At 52.1% G+C, this 13,660-nt stretch overlaps 1 protein-coding gene across 4 annotated transcripts in view; it reads right to left on the reverse strand.

Annotated features, from left to right (window-relative positions):
• Positions 1-1,799: 1,799 nt before the first annotated feature.
• Positions 1,800-13,660, reverse strand: part of NAA60 (N(alpha)-acetyltransferase 60, NatF catalytic subunit) — a 53,429-nt gene continuing 41,568 nt past the window's right edge. For 3 of the 4 annotated variants that reach the window (XM_008574943.1, XM_008574941.1, XM_008574940.1), the window contains exons 2-6: positions 10,211-10,326; positions 6,848-6,977; positions 4,747-4,843; positions 3,733-3,967; positions 1,813-2,672 (exon numbers count right to left, since the gene is read on the reverse strand). In XM_008574943.1, coding sequence (XP_008573165.1) covers positions 2,516-2,672; positions 3,733-3,967; positions 4,747-4,843; positions 6,848-6,977; positions 10,211-10,320 — 729 coding nt within the window. In that variant the 5' untranslated portion in view covers positions 10,321-10,326 and the 3' untranslated portion in view covers positions 1,813-2,515. Of the gene's footprint in view, positions 2,673-3,732; positions 3,968-4,746; positions 4,844-6,847; positions 6,978-10,210; positions 10,327-13,660 lie in introns of all 4 variants that reach the window. The other variant, XM_008574944.1, reaches the window with a different exon arrangement.

The raw sequence follows: 13,660 nt of genomic DNA on the forward strand, positions 1-13,660 counted from the left end.
CTCAGGCTCCTATTGTGGGGTGCTCTAGCCCAGGGCCCTCCCACCCAGACTAAGCCCCAGCTCCAGGCCAAGCACCAGGGGGTTGCCTGATGGCTGCTGGGAGCCCTTCAATTATAAAAAACCGAACTGTGCCTTTGCATTCTCTAGAACCTCTCCATCAGGTCCACATTCTATCCTTGGGGCTGACCATGACACAGCTCCCAGCCCCACCCACAGTGCTAGAAACAGAATGTGACCATTAAAGTCTGTTTATCTGTTTGTAATGAGACAAAACACGACAATCCGTTCAACACTGGGCTGGACACTCAGTGACTGGGGGTGGGAGAGCAAGGCCTCTGAGCTCAACTGTGAATGTCCAAGGCAGAACCTTCCAGAGGACTCTTCCCTTACTCCATGTAGGCAGAAATAAAAATCACATGATCACCCTTGATTCCAAGCAGAGAATACTGAGTGGGGGCCTCAGCACAGAGGTTTGGCCCAGTCAAGGCAACATGGCCCCTCCCACTGGCCAGCACCATCCAGGGAGAATGCTGTCCTGCCCGGTGGCTCACCTTCACTCTGAGACCCCCACCCCTTGCCGCAGGCTAGGCAGAGGCCCCAGGCTGGGAAAATCTTGAGGGACTCAGGTCACTAGGCCTGTTGGCCAAGCGGCTCCTCCTCACCTCAGGCTGGCACAGCATGGTGCTGCAAGGATCTTCTGTGACAGCTCTTGTGACACTGCAGCAATGCTGGGTGGGACTCTGTCCCCCCTCCCCTGCCTTGGAGGGGTGGGCAGGCAGCAAGCGGCTTTTGGGGGATACAGGAGGGTGAAGGGGCTGCTGGAAGCCTGCTCCAAGCCCAGCTCCCAGTGGTACTGACAGTTTTCTGCCCACCCTCCAAGGCTGAGGGACCAACAAGCCAAGTGACTGCCCTGAGTGCCAAACCCCCCAGGCCAGGACCTGCGGAGACCTGTGGCAGCTGTGCAGCTCGACATGGAACTCAGCTTCCTCCTGTTTGTGCCAGGCCTTGGGGCTGTGCTCACAGGAGGACAAGGCCCCGGGAAGCTTGCTGGTGCCTGTCTCAGCCCAGTTCCTGGTGAGGTCAGGTCAACGGTACATTCTATGATCCAACAGGCAGCATGACTTCTCCAGGACTACAGGGCGCGCACAGTAGGGGGCCGCAGAGGAGCAGGAGCCATGCAGCATCAGAGCCCCATGCCTGCCCCACGCTGCCCACCCCTTGCCAGCCCCTTGTGGAGGGCAGAGGCCACCCCCACTGCCGCAGGCTTCCTTGGGCTGGCTCTGCACAAAGGCCTGGAACTCCCTCTATTGCACCCCCTGGTTGTAGGTTCCTGTCTCTAGGGTCCAGTGTGTCCACACATGTGCGTTCCTCCCTCCCAGCAGAAAGGATCTGAAGGGACGGGCAGCGGAGCAGGGGAGGCAGGAGAGGCCTGGTGAGAGCGGCCCCTGCCCGGTGGATGCAGCCATACCCTAGCCAGCCCCTGTAGGGATGGCGCAGGTGCGTGGAGACCCAGGGCACCAGTGGAGGAGAGCCTGTGGGAAGAGAGAACAAGGGGAGGGTGAAGGCACCGCGGAGATGCTCTGCCCCACCCCTGCTGCCCGACCTGTACAACTGGGCATGGGCGTCCCTGAAGCACAAGCCCCTCTTCGGGCCTATAGTTGCTGCCAGTGGCCTCCAGGTGCCCCTCAGTCCCAGCACAAATAAAGGCACCGATGACTCCGAACTTGGTACACAGCAGAGGTGGTGGTGGAGCCCGCTGTGTGAGCTTGGCTCAAGTCACTCAACTGCTCTGGGTGCTGCTGGTGCATAAGGGGGCAGACTCTGGAGTCCACAGGACCTGTTCCAGCTCTGCTCTGAGAACCAGGAGAGACCAGCTGCCTGCAACATTCATGGTGACCAGAGGCAGCTGCATCTGAGCAGAGCCCTCACCTACCAGGTGCTTTGGTTTGAGCATGCCCCGTGGAGATGAGGGGGAGGTGGTGCTGGTGCTAAGGCTCATGTCCATGTAGAATTCCTGGAAACACACCCAAGACACAGGCGCACTGGGTGCCTCTCTCAAGAGGAAGCTAAGTGACTGGGGGACAGGGGTAGGAGGGACTTGATCTTTTTGTACCTTTTCAATTTTGAACCATGTGATCGCATTATTTTAACAACAAAAAAAAGCCGTTCAGGAAGTAAAAAGATAAAAGTTCTGGCCAGGGACTCTGGGCATCTCTGGTCACCTGCTCTCTGTCACGAAGTTTCTGTGAGTTGCTCAGGAACTACCCCAGACCTTGGCTTTCCAACCTGCCTGCTCGAGCCTTCTGTTTTTGTTGCTGGAAGTGCTGGGCTCCCCATGTCTCACCATCTGCTCTGGGGTACCTGTAGGATATATTCTGCTCCGGAGCCCACGTAGCACCGGGCCTGCAGTGGGCAGACCAACGGGCCCGGCAGGTGGCCGCCAGTGCCTTTGCAAAAGACAGCAGAGGTCAGATGGACAGGAGGGCGGGCTCCGCGGGGTCCCAAGGGGCGGGCATCACATGGTCCGGCTGTACTCGATGCTGCCCTTGGTGGAGATGCTCGACCACGGCAGGAAGCTGCAGAGCAGGCTGTGAGCCTGGCGGTAGAGCCTGTGCGGGATGGAGCAGGGGCTCAGGTTGGCTAGTGCAGAGCCCAAGTGCTGGATGTAGTCCGTGGGGCTCTGTTAAGGAAGACTCTGAGCTGCCCTTGCCTGCCCATGCTTGCCTGGATGCACTGTCGGCAGGGCCTGCATAATGACCCATAGAACTGTGTGCAGATAGCACGCCACGCTCGATGGAGGCCAAGAGACTGCTAAGCCTCTACAGAGGCTGGAAAGGCTTGCTAGAGGAAGGGGCCTTCTCTGAGCAAACTAATAAAAGTGAGGCCTCAGGCATGCAGATCCTGCACAAAGGTGACAGACAGGGAGTGGGGCCTGGGGGGAGGGGGCTGGCAGAAGAGCAAGTGTTCCTGGTAATCCCCCCGACTCTAGCTTCAGAGCAGCAGTAGGGAAAGAGCTCTGTTAACAAGGGCTGGGGGTGAGGGGGTGCAGGGCGGTCAACAGTGCTGACCCTTGGAGGCCCACGGGCGCATCTTCATATGAGATAGGAGGTCTGTGGGGCTGTGAGTCACCTCTCTTTCCCATTTCCCTATGAAATGAGTAAATACTAGACTCGCTCATTTAAAAACACACGCACACACGCACACGCACAGTATTTTTTGGGCCACGCTCTGACTGTCATGTCTCCTGTTCTTCCTCCCACCTGTCAAGGGCAAGAGACTTAAGGAGGTGGTGGCAGGGCCACACCTCTGGGTCACGCACCCCCGTAAGAAGGGTTTGACCCCCAGTGTTTGAACAAAGTAAAAGACTCATTCCACCTCACTTGTTTCCTCCCCTGCTAGCACGCAGGCTCGAGGGCAGGGACTGTTGTCTGTGCACTGTGGATCCTAGCGCACCTACGACAGGAGGCTCTCAATCAATATTTGTTGAATGGATGGACGATGGATGCCTCTTGGACCAAGAGGGTTAAAATCCATCCCTCATGCCAGGCTGAGGTCTGGGGAACACTGAGTGCCAGATTTACCCACAACATGATCTGGTCAGGGAAGGACGAACCAGTAAACTTGGCTGTAGAATGTTACCTGGAGGTGACCACAGCTCGAACTAGCTCACTGGCTCTGCCACCTGTATGGTTAGGAAGCCACGTTCCCTCACCACCCAGAAGTAAAGGATATAAGATTGTCCAGGGAGGGTGGCCGCCATTGATGTAGAGCACGTAGGTGAAGCCATCCTTGAGGACCCCTCGGATGGAGTAGTAATAGGGGAGATAGTGATGCTGCTTAAAGTCTCTGTTTTCGTAGAAGTTTATCGCTGTGTTGTTGGTGGTGAGGACATGCAGGTAGATGGCTTTGCAGTGGTCCTGTGCAGTGGTTGATATGTGATCCTTTAAACTTTCAAGTAAAAGTGAACCTTGGGGAGAAGAGGTGAAGGTTAGCATGGCAGAGCAGTCAGAAAGGAAATGTGATGTGGAGAACGTGAGCTTTGCAGAAGTCTCCTAGCAGATGATCTCTCTGCCTGTCGTATCAGAGACCAGCCCTAACCGTTCACTGTCCAAGTCCCTCAAATCTCATGGCCAAATAGAGCTGGTTAGCGCAGACCATTGGGTGAGACCACAGATGCAGCCTGGCAGTGCCCTCCCATGGGCTGGACCCACAGTGGGACTCACTCAACCTTCCAGACAACAAAAAGTATAAACGAGCCCAGGAAAACACCAAATAGACAGGGCTAAATATTAAGACTCTGCCACTCCCTGGCTGCGTGGCCAAGTGGGACTGGATCTGATGACATGGGCATCTGATAAACAGTGGCAAGTCCTGTGTCTTCATTTGTTTTCTACTCTGAAAAAAGAACACCTTGCAAGCAGACACGAGCTGTGTGTGTGGTGGCAGGAGTGGGGACAGGTGTCTGTCCCATCATGAGGATGCTCCAGAGCTGCTGCTAATCTGATTAAGTCAGATTTGGGAGACTACTGCAGAAAGGCCTGGCCATGTGTGGAAAAAGGATGGTTGAAGGCCGACAGGGTGGGGAGAGGTGTTGCGGGGAGGCATGAGCAAAGTCTGACCCAAGGCAGGGACAAGGATGAAGGAAGAGACTGAATGGTCCCTACGAACTCCAATCATCAGGATGAGGAAGTGGCTGGACATGGGGGTGGGGGGGTGCCAAACACCACACACTCCATTGCCCCTTACCTATGCCGTGCTTTCTGAATTCTTTCACTACTCCCAGACTTAGGATATATGCAACTTGTGTGTCCACAGAGAAGCTAGAGGCTAGAATATCTCCATCCTAAAAAAAAGTTAGAGATAGTCAGGTTAACACTGGAGGCTCATGGGCTCACTGTAGGGCACAGCCTGTGAGGTCTACGCACTGACTCCCCTGGACCCGGTACCTGGGGACACAGGGCAGGAAGGGGTAGGACAAAGAGGATAATGGAGAGTCACCCCCACCTCCCCCATGGAAATGAGAAGGTTTGGGACCTTCTGGTGAAAAACTGCTAAAATAAGAACACACACAAAAAAGGATCTTCTCTTGGGGATAGGTAGGTAGAACATCCAAAAACCGAAGAGACACTCAAAAGCCAGAACAAGCGAAAGTTCTGGCAGGTAAAAAGGAAATGACTACCCTGTGTGGGTACTTCATGGGTACATGTCAAATGACACACTGAGAGGCAAGCCAGCCAGACACGTGCAGTTTTAAAGGTTTAGTTAAAGAATCACATGCTGCTCCCAGTGGCCCCGGAGAAGGGGGAGTTTGGGTGGCCTGTCCACCACCCTCTGCTGCCCATGTCAGGCAGAGCGGCATGCTGCAACCTGCCCCAGAATGCCACTCCATGTGTGTCTCTTGGTTCCAGAGGTAGAATTCTGGGTGGCTGAGTCCTGAATCTGACCACCATCAGGTTATGTTCTTCCAACTCATAAAGACCAAGAAGGATCTGCTGTGTGTAGGGTTTTTATCCCCCAAGAAGAGAACGCTGGGGGACTTGGATTTCTGCTCTGTGTCCACTGTCCGCCAAGTGGCTCCCATGTGCCAGGAGTGGAGTCGGCCCATCCCTGTTCCCTGCACCACAGTTAACCTAGACATGCCAGTTTCAGGGAGGAGGTCATCCTCTTGTTACTCTAAGCTCATGAGAAGGGTGTTCACTCCTCAGCTGGTGTACTGAATTCACCCAGCCTCTTAGCAAGGTGTGCATGCTCTGACACTCCCTCCTTGAGAGGTGGGGAGCAGAAGCAAAAGGGCCCCATGTCTACCTAGAGGGAAAACAAACACATTCAGAATAAGCACACAGATCTAGTCACCATGCATGGGTGCAGCTGGACAAGCACTCAGGAAAATATATACAGACAGGGTTTTGGGGAACACATCACAGGGTGGGAGTCAGGTGAGACAGCTTGTCCCATGCGAGAGGAAAGATCAAAAGTATATTGACACTTGCTTTCTTTCTGATATACCTTAGCATTAATAAAAGGAAGTAAAAATCTCGGGAGGAAGCTTGGATAGAAAAGGTATTCTTAAAAGAAACCAGCTGTGTTGGAATATAATTATGGGCAAAATGGGGTGGACTTCAGTGGATCTGGGTCCTTAAAAGAGAGATGTCTCCTCTTCTTGTGCTTTTAAAGAAATCACCTCAAGCCACCAAACAAATAGTAGAACAATTTGCCAGTTGTTGGTGGGTTTTTCCTGCTCCTCAGAGTAAATACCTGTGTGGTAAACCCTACTCATTTGCCAAGATGACCAAAATTATTAGGCAGAATCTTGACGAACATCAACCACATGGAACAAGATATTTGTGGTCACGGTGTTAGGGTTTACATTTAGGGCAGGGTTTGCTAACCTGGGGGGTCCACAGATCCCCAAAGCATTCTTAGACAGACCTTGGAAGTGTCCATGAAGTTGGATTAAAAAAGAATTGTGTTTGCATTTTCACCTCTAACTGAAACCTAGTATGTCCTTCAACAAACCATAGCAGCGTCAGCAGTTCCTATGACACTGCCGCCAGTGCAAATCACAGATACCTTCCTATCACATCACAACTGTGCTCATTCCTACTTCAGAGTGACAGTGGTTATGGAGCCTGCTGTTGGGTCTTGTTATTTAGCCCATGAATAAAGGCACAGGTGTTACCATGTCATGCACATAGAGAAAGAAACCAACTGAGGCTGTGTCACACTCTCTGCTCTGGATTCTGCGGGTCATGGTTCCTAAGACAAAGGGCCATGGAGCAGGCAGCACAATTCTGCCACAGCCCTGTCCAGCAATAATGATAGCCAGGTCATCGCTGCACGCACGTACCTCTTTATGTATCTTGGTCCTGCTTTTGATTTCAGCTACTATCATTCCCACGATGGCGCCTCTGTAGGTTGCAGCAAGGGAGAAGAACTTCTTGTTGGATGTGATATCACGATACCATGAGTCTGGGTACCTGAGAAAGAGAACACACACAGGTGAACCAGCCAAAGGTCAAGTCCAACTAACATCATGCTCCATACACTAGAACCACACAGGGCTCCAGGCTGCTCCTGCCCACTGCTCCGAGGCTGAGGAGGAGTTTGCCCATCACTTAACTTCTACCTATCACAGCTGTCTTCCTAAAGAAGGAGGGGGTCAGACAGGATGGGGAATTTCTGATGTGAAAATGTTTTTTTACCAGACACGAGATATGAAAGGGGGAAAAACTTCAATTAAACTGTCTCCACAAGAGCAGCTCACACAGGGCCAGTGAAAGGTGGCTGGTTCCTCAGCTGGGTGAGTTAAGATTTTAGGCCCTGGGTAGCCCACAGACCCTTGGAAGATTTCCTATAAGAATTAAGTGAGGGGGCCGGCCCGTGGCTCACTCGGGAGAGTGCGGTGCTGATAACACCAAGGCCCCGGGTTCGGATCCCACATAGGGATGGCCGGTTCGCTCACTGGCTGAGCGACGTGCTGACAACACCAAGTCAAGGGTTAAGATCCCCTTACCGGTCATTTAAAAAAAAAAAAAAAAAAGAATTAAGTGAGACTTCTTGACACTGAAGATTACAGGAAGCAGTTCAAAGAGCCAAGTTCAGGGCCGGCCCGGTGGCGCACTGGATAGTGCGCCGCTTGGGAAGCGCGGCGGCGCTCCCGTCCGAGGGTTCGGATCCCACATACAGACCGGTTCCCGCTCACTGGCTGAGCCAGGCGCGGGAGCAACACCGAGGGTTGCGATCCCGTTGCTGGTCCCGGTCCGGTACGGGGGCAACACTGAGGGTTGCAATCCATTGCCGGACACGGAAAAGGCCAAAAAAAAAAAAAAAAAAAAGAGCCAAGTTCACAGCTGAGTGGCATCTGGGTTTACAACACCGCCCTGGGCAGGAGTGGGGACCTGACCTCAAGGGAAACTTGTGGCCAGGGGTGCTAGGGAGACTGCTCACCACAAAGAATGAGGCAAAGACCCATCTGAGAGGGGCAGGGAAGAGAACACTTAGTGCAAAGGCCCTGGATGCCGTCATTAACAGACAGATCTAGCCCCAGCCCCCGCAAGACATGGTCAGGAGGGCATAGAACTTTGGGTTTTACGGGTAAACTTGGGAGAGACCTAACAGTCAGCCTAAGATGACTTTACTCAGACTAGGAGCTGGAGGTGGTGAAAGCGGAGAGGTGCTCTGCTCAGTTCTGCAGAGGCCGCTGACCACCCACTATGAGGTATGCCCGCAGAGCCCAGCATCGTCCACACTCCATCCCTGCTCCTGGGTCCTCCTCTAACCCCAGGAGTGCTTGGCTGGTCCTGCAGTTAGGACATGGTGCTACCGCTTCCTGGCCCAGTGGAATCACAGTTCACTCTATCTTCTTGGGAACCCGTGGACTCAGGACCACAGAGCTCCAAGGAGAGGCAGGCAAGCAGGGTGCCTAAGGATTCTCAGAGGCCACACGCTGGTGCAGCTCTGCTTGTCCCAGCCAGCCCTCAGCAGGGTCTTATGTACATGCTACTCGTGCTTTGGTTTCTCTGGATTACTTTCTGGCAGTGGGATTGCTGGGCTGAAGAACAGTTTATTTTTTAATTTATAAAGCCACTGCTAGTCCACATGGCCAGGAGGCTGTGACAAGAGATGTAGGAGCCATGCCTTTCCCTGCCTTCCTGCCCACAGTGTAAACAAGCCTGAGATCAAGGCATGTGGAAATGCGAAAGCCCTGCCTGCTACATTGGCTCTTTTTCGCTTGGCCCTCTGACCCAAATATTCACAGTAATTCTAGTTCTAACCCCAACTTTTCCTTGTCATGTTCAGAAAAAAATATTCTCAGGGTTTTATCCTGGAAACAAACTGTGGCACATGGGGGTGGAGGGGATACAGCAGGCCCTGCTGCTCCAAGTCAGGTTTTCTGATAACTGTCATAATGATGCACACAGGCTCTTCTCTTTTTTATTTGTTGACAATGAACTCGGGGTTTCCTTCAGAAAATCTGTTCTTACCCTTGAAATAGCATCGAAGCAACTTTCTTCAATTTGTGTTTTGGGTACAATTTCTCTACCATGTTTCTCTGCTAATCTGCTCCTATAAATGTTCTATTTTCCGAGAATTCCTCAAATGTTTGATCTGCTGCTTACGGCTCTTCTAGCTTTCTAGTGTCATTATGAATGGCTGCTTTTAAAACACCTTTCCTGATGTTCAAGAGGCATATGCCACAGGAAGGGAAGACATCGTTTGTGATTAGCATTATCATCTTAATCCCAACACACTTACTGACATTTTTAATCTCATTGCCTGGCACTTGTGGGCATCAGTGACACCAAAATGCTTGAGTTCTCAACACAGACGTGCACTGCTATGTCCTGCTTCTGTGTCTTCTGTTTTCTCTTTCTCACTTAGCAGTCCAAAGGCCTCTGAACCAGGGAAGCTGATGGTGCCGTTGATATAAATCCTGGATGCAGGATCTTGTTTAATTTTAATTTTAAAAAGTTTGTGCCTATTTTTCTCATTACAAAAGCTAGAGGTGCATATTACAGAAAATATATATATGCAGGAAATACAGACAAGCAAAAACAGAAAATTGTAGACACTAATAATCTACCCACCTCAAGTTACTGAACACACTGTTAAATGGAACATATCCTTGTAAGCTTTGACCTTGTGCATGTTTTTAAGTAAAAGTGAGATCATGGTACATACCTGTTTCCTAGTCTGCTTTTTTTGGGTGGGCAGCTGGCCAGTACAGGGATGGAACCATTCTCTAACTGAGCTAGCCAGCCAGTCTCTTGTCTGTTTTGGTTTAGTATCTTGTAAAAAAACTTTCTGTCGACAAACATACCTCTTTGACAGATTTTTTTTCCCTAGCTGACTAATGCTATATTTTTGCAAGCACACACTCTAATGTTTGTAACCAATTCCTTACTGTTCAGATACTTACGTTGCTTCTAAATTTTCTCGATTATAAACAGCACTGTAACTAAAATTTCTGAGCAGAGCCCTTCTGGGGACTCTTCAAAGGAGGAATGCTATGAAGAGGAAAGAGTCCCAGAACAGACAGGTGCCCAGGGTCCACCAACAAGCTGTGCGCTCTGGCCACCCCAGCACCCGTCCTCGCCTTTGTGGCATGGTTACTTAGCCCTGGGGGTCAGAAGGTCTCCTCCAGCTTTAGTGCCTGCATTCTCCCCCACCCCGCAACCTGCAGCTGGGCACTCGGGTGCCCCTCACTTACTCAATGGGGAACCAGTCGCCACACAGCTGCTTCACGGTGCCTATGTCATCGTGGCAGAGGAGGCGCAGGCTGACCTCGCTGAGGGCACTGGATGGCACCACCTCTGTCATTCACACCTGCAGGGAGAGGGAGGCAGCGCCACCTCACGACCCATCCACCTGTTCCTCTTCCTCCTGCCACATTGCAAGGCAGGCAAGATGGGAGGGCAGACAGCATCTCCTGAGGCTGGAGTGTCTTCCCAGCACCACACAGAGCGCTTCTGTCTTCACAACAGCCCTTGGAACTAGGTGTCATGGTCACCTCTGCTTGGCAGAAGAGGAAACCGAGGTGCAGGAAGGCTGGTAGGATGAGGACCCAGGCTCCCCCAATGCCCAGCCCTGGCCGAGGGGAAGCCCTGCCTCTGGCCTGGTTCTCCTTCCCCTCTCCCCATGTGAGCTGCCCCCAAGCTTCCCACAGCAGCCCCAGCTCCTTCCTTGCTGGTCTCATGGCAGTGGTTCCTCCACTGCAGAAAGCACAATGGCCCCGGCAAGCCCAACTCCTCTCAACCCTGGGACCAGTGGCTGTTAAAGACAGTAGGACTGCTTTGTTCTCCTTTGGAGTGGCCTAGCAGGCCTCGGGGATAGGAGCAGTGAATAGCTGGATTTCCAGAGAAGTGGCACTGGTGAACGGGTGGGTCTGTGCCGGGTGGGTCACACCTGATTTCCCCTCCCCTATCCAGCAGATGAAGACTCATGGGCAGAAAGAAAGAGACTTGAGAAACACCAAAACAGAAAATCAGGGGTCACCAGTTGTCAATGACTCTTAAACCAGGAAAGGACAATCCGGGTTGCTGATGGAGCAGCAGTGTCCTTTGTTTTATTAGAACGGAAGGAGGAAGAGAGGAATACAGGCCTAGTGTTGGGCTCTGACAAAGGGAAAGCAGAAGCCTTTTTCAACTTGAAAACTGGCAATTAAAAGGGAAAGAATTACACAGTTAGCCTGTCTTTTTAGGAGGAATTGTGTAGTTCATCCCCAATAGTTGAGAATAAGTTGCTTTTTTTTCTGGCAGACAAATGACAGCCAATAAAAGTAGAAATAATGATAGAACCAGAAAGTCACCGTTTTGGAACCACTGATGGAAATAACTGAGTCAAGCAAGAAACATCAAAGGCTGCTAAGCTACAGTCGAGAGGAGGGAGAAGGGCTGAGGCAGGAGGTGACTGGGACTCAGAGTGACAAGGGAAGACCTTCTCTCTCCAGCTCAAGACTCAGGGTCATCACTGTACCTCAGTGACCACGCCCAGCCTCTCCCACCTCATGTGCCTCTGGCTGTGATGGGTGGGAAATACCCGAAGCCCCTGGAAGTTCCTTTCTAAAATGTTGGGCCTGAACCGAATTGAGCCTTCAGACCTCACTTCACGATCACAGGTAACATTCAGCATGCAGGAATGTATAAGTTATCGGGCGGCCTGACAGCCAACAAACTCCAAACATGGGACATTCCACAAGACAACTGGGCTGGTCTATTCAAAAAGCCAGTGTCACTGAAAGCACAAAAATGGATGAAAAGAGGCAAGGAGACCTACAACCAAACTAATGTGTAAACCCCTACCAGGAAAAATTAAGAGCTGAAACAATGTTTGGGGGAAATTTACACGTGGGCTGGCAATATATGATGTTATGAAATTGTGATTACTTTCTTAGATATGATAAGGTATAATGGTTATGTTAGAGAAAGTCTTTCTTAGGAGATGCATGCTGAAATATTTTGGAGTGAAGCATCATGTCTACAACTAACTTTAAATGGTTCAGCAAAAAAAAAAAAATCAACTATTAATGAAGCAGATGCAACAAAATGCTGTTAACTATTGAATCTAGGTGGCAGGTAGGTATAATTATTTATTGTCCTACACATTCAGTTTTTCTCTATGTTTGAAATTTGTCATAATAAATGTTGGGGATGTGGGGAGGACAGTCATTACCTGCCATAGACCACGTGACGCCCAGAGACCTAAGGGACCTGGACACTTAGCCCTCACAGCTCATGAGCCTAAGTGCAGCACCTGCGGCAACTGCTTAGGTCACTTGTGCATGTTGCTGTGACCATGGTTCATGCCTGGTTTCTTCGAAACTTCAGGCACTCCCTTAAGAGTCCCCAGGAAGGGCGTGGCAGGGTAGGCCAGGGCGGGGGAGTGGGGGGGGGAGGCAGGAGCAGCAGCTTAGCCTCTGAGCCCTGGACAGGACCCCAGCATGCTCTGCTCAGCAGGCAGAAGGGCTCTGCAAGGGCCGGCCATGACTGCTTGAGGTGGGTCCAGTGACTGATGGGCTAGTGGCTCTCCAGGACTGGGTGCTACTGGGCAGTCAGGTGAGGGCTGACCCAGGGCAGGAGACCCTTGGGCTGGGTAATGACAGGTCTGTGACTGTGTCCCCTTTCCCCTTCACAATACCAGCCAGCCTGGGGAGACCAGCTGGGGGAGAGGCTTTAGAGGCCAGGTCTGCAGGGCTGGAAGCATCACCATGACCTTGGAACAGAAATATGGGGTGGGCAGGGAAACGGGAGGTGGTGGAGGTACTGCAGGAGCTCTGAGGTTCGATGGCCACACTGGGTTACCATTTTTCCAGCACACGCCAGGCTCTAAGGGGTGGGCACTGCACCACCTTGATGTCCATCCACATCCTTCTATATAGCACTGGCTCAAAAGCTGAAATGAGAGGGATCGACTTTCTTTTCTTTCCTCCATATTTTTCATCAGCACCTCTACACCGCCCATGTCATGTGTACAGGGTGGGGACCCCGCCTGTGACACTCCTGGCAGCAGCAGGTGCCCTGTCTGGCCTGCCACACTGGGGTCACACCAGCTGGAGGCTTTAAGGGTGTGAAATGGAACGCTCCTCAAGATGAGCACCTGGGGGGCCAGCCCAGTGGCGCACTGCTACAGTGCGCCGCTTGGGAGTGTGGTGGCACTCCCGCTGAGGGTTCGGATCCCACATACAGACCGGTTCCCGCTCACTGGCTGAGCGAGGTGCGGACGCAACACCGAGGGTTGTGATCCCGTTGCCGGTCCCGGTCCGGTACGGGCGCGACACTGAGGGTTGCGATCCGTTGCCAAACACGAAAAAAGACAAAAAAAAAAAAAAAGATGAGCACCTGGGGACTGGCCCGTGGCTCACCTGGGAGAGTGTGGTGCTGATAACACCAAGGTCAAAGGTTCAGATCCCTGTATAGGAATGGCCGGTTAGCTCACTTGGGAGAGCGTCGTGCTGATAACACCAAGTCAAGGGTTAAGATCCCCTTACTGGTCATCTTTAAAAAAAAGACGGGAACCTGGTGGCTCTTCCCTGAAGCCTGGTGCGTCCAGACAGGCTCTGGGCCAGGACGCTGCTGACTTATCACCAGCACCCTAGGGACGAGTGACATCCACTGCAGGCACCCTGCTAGACCAGTCGTTTGGGGCGGGGGGGGGGGGGACA

This window comes from Galeopterus variegatus, unplaced genomic scaffold (genome assembly GCF_000696425.1).
Source record: "Galeopterus variegatus unplaced genomic scaffold, G_variegatus-3.0.2 Scaffold1120, whole genome shotgun sequence".
NCBI lineage: Eukaryota > Metazoa > Chordata > Mammalia > Dermoptera > Cynocephalidae > Galeopterus > Galeopterus variegatus.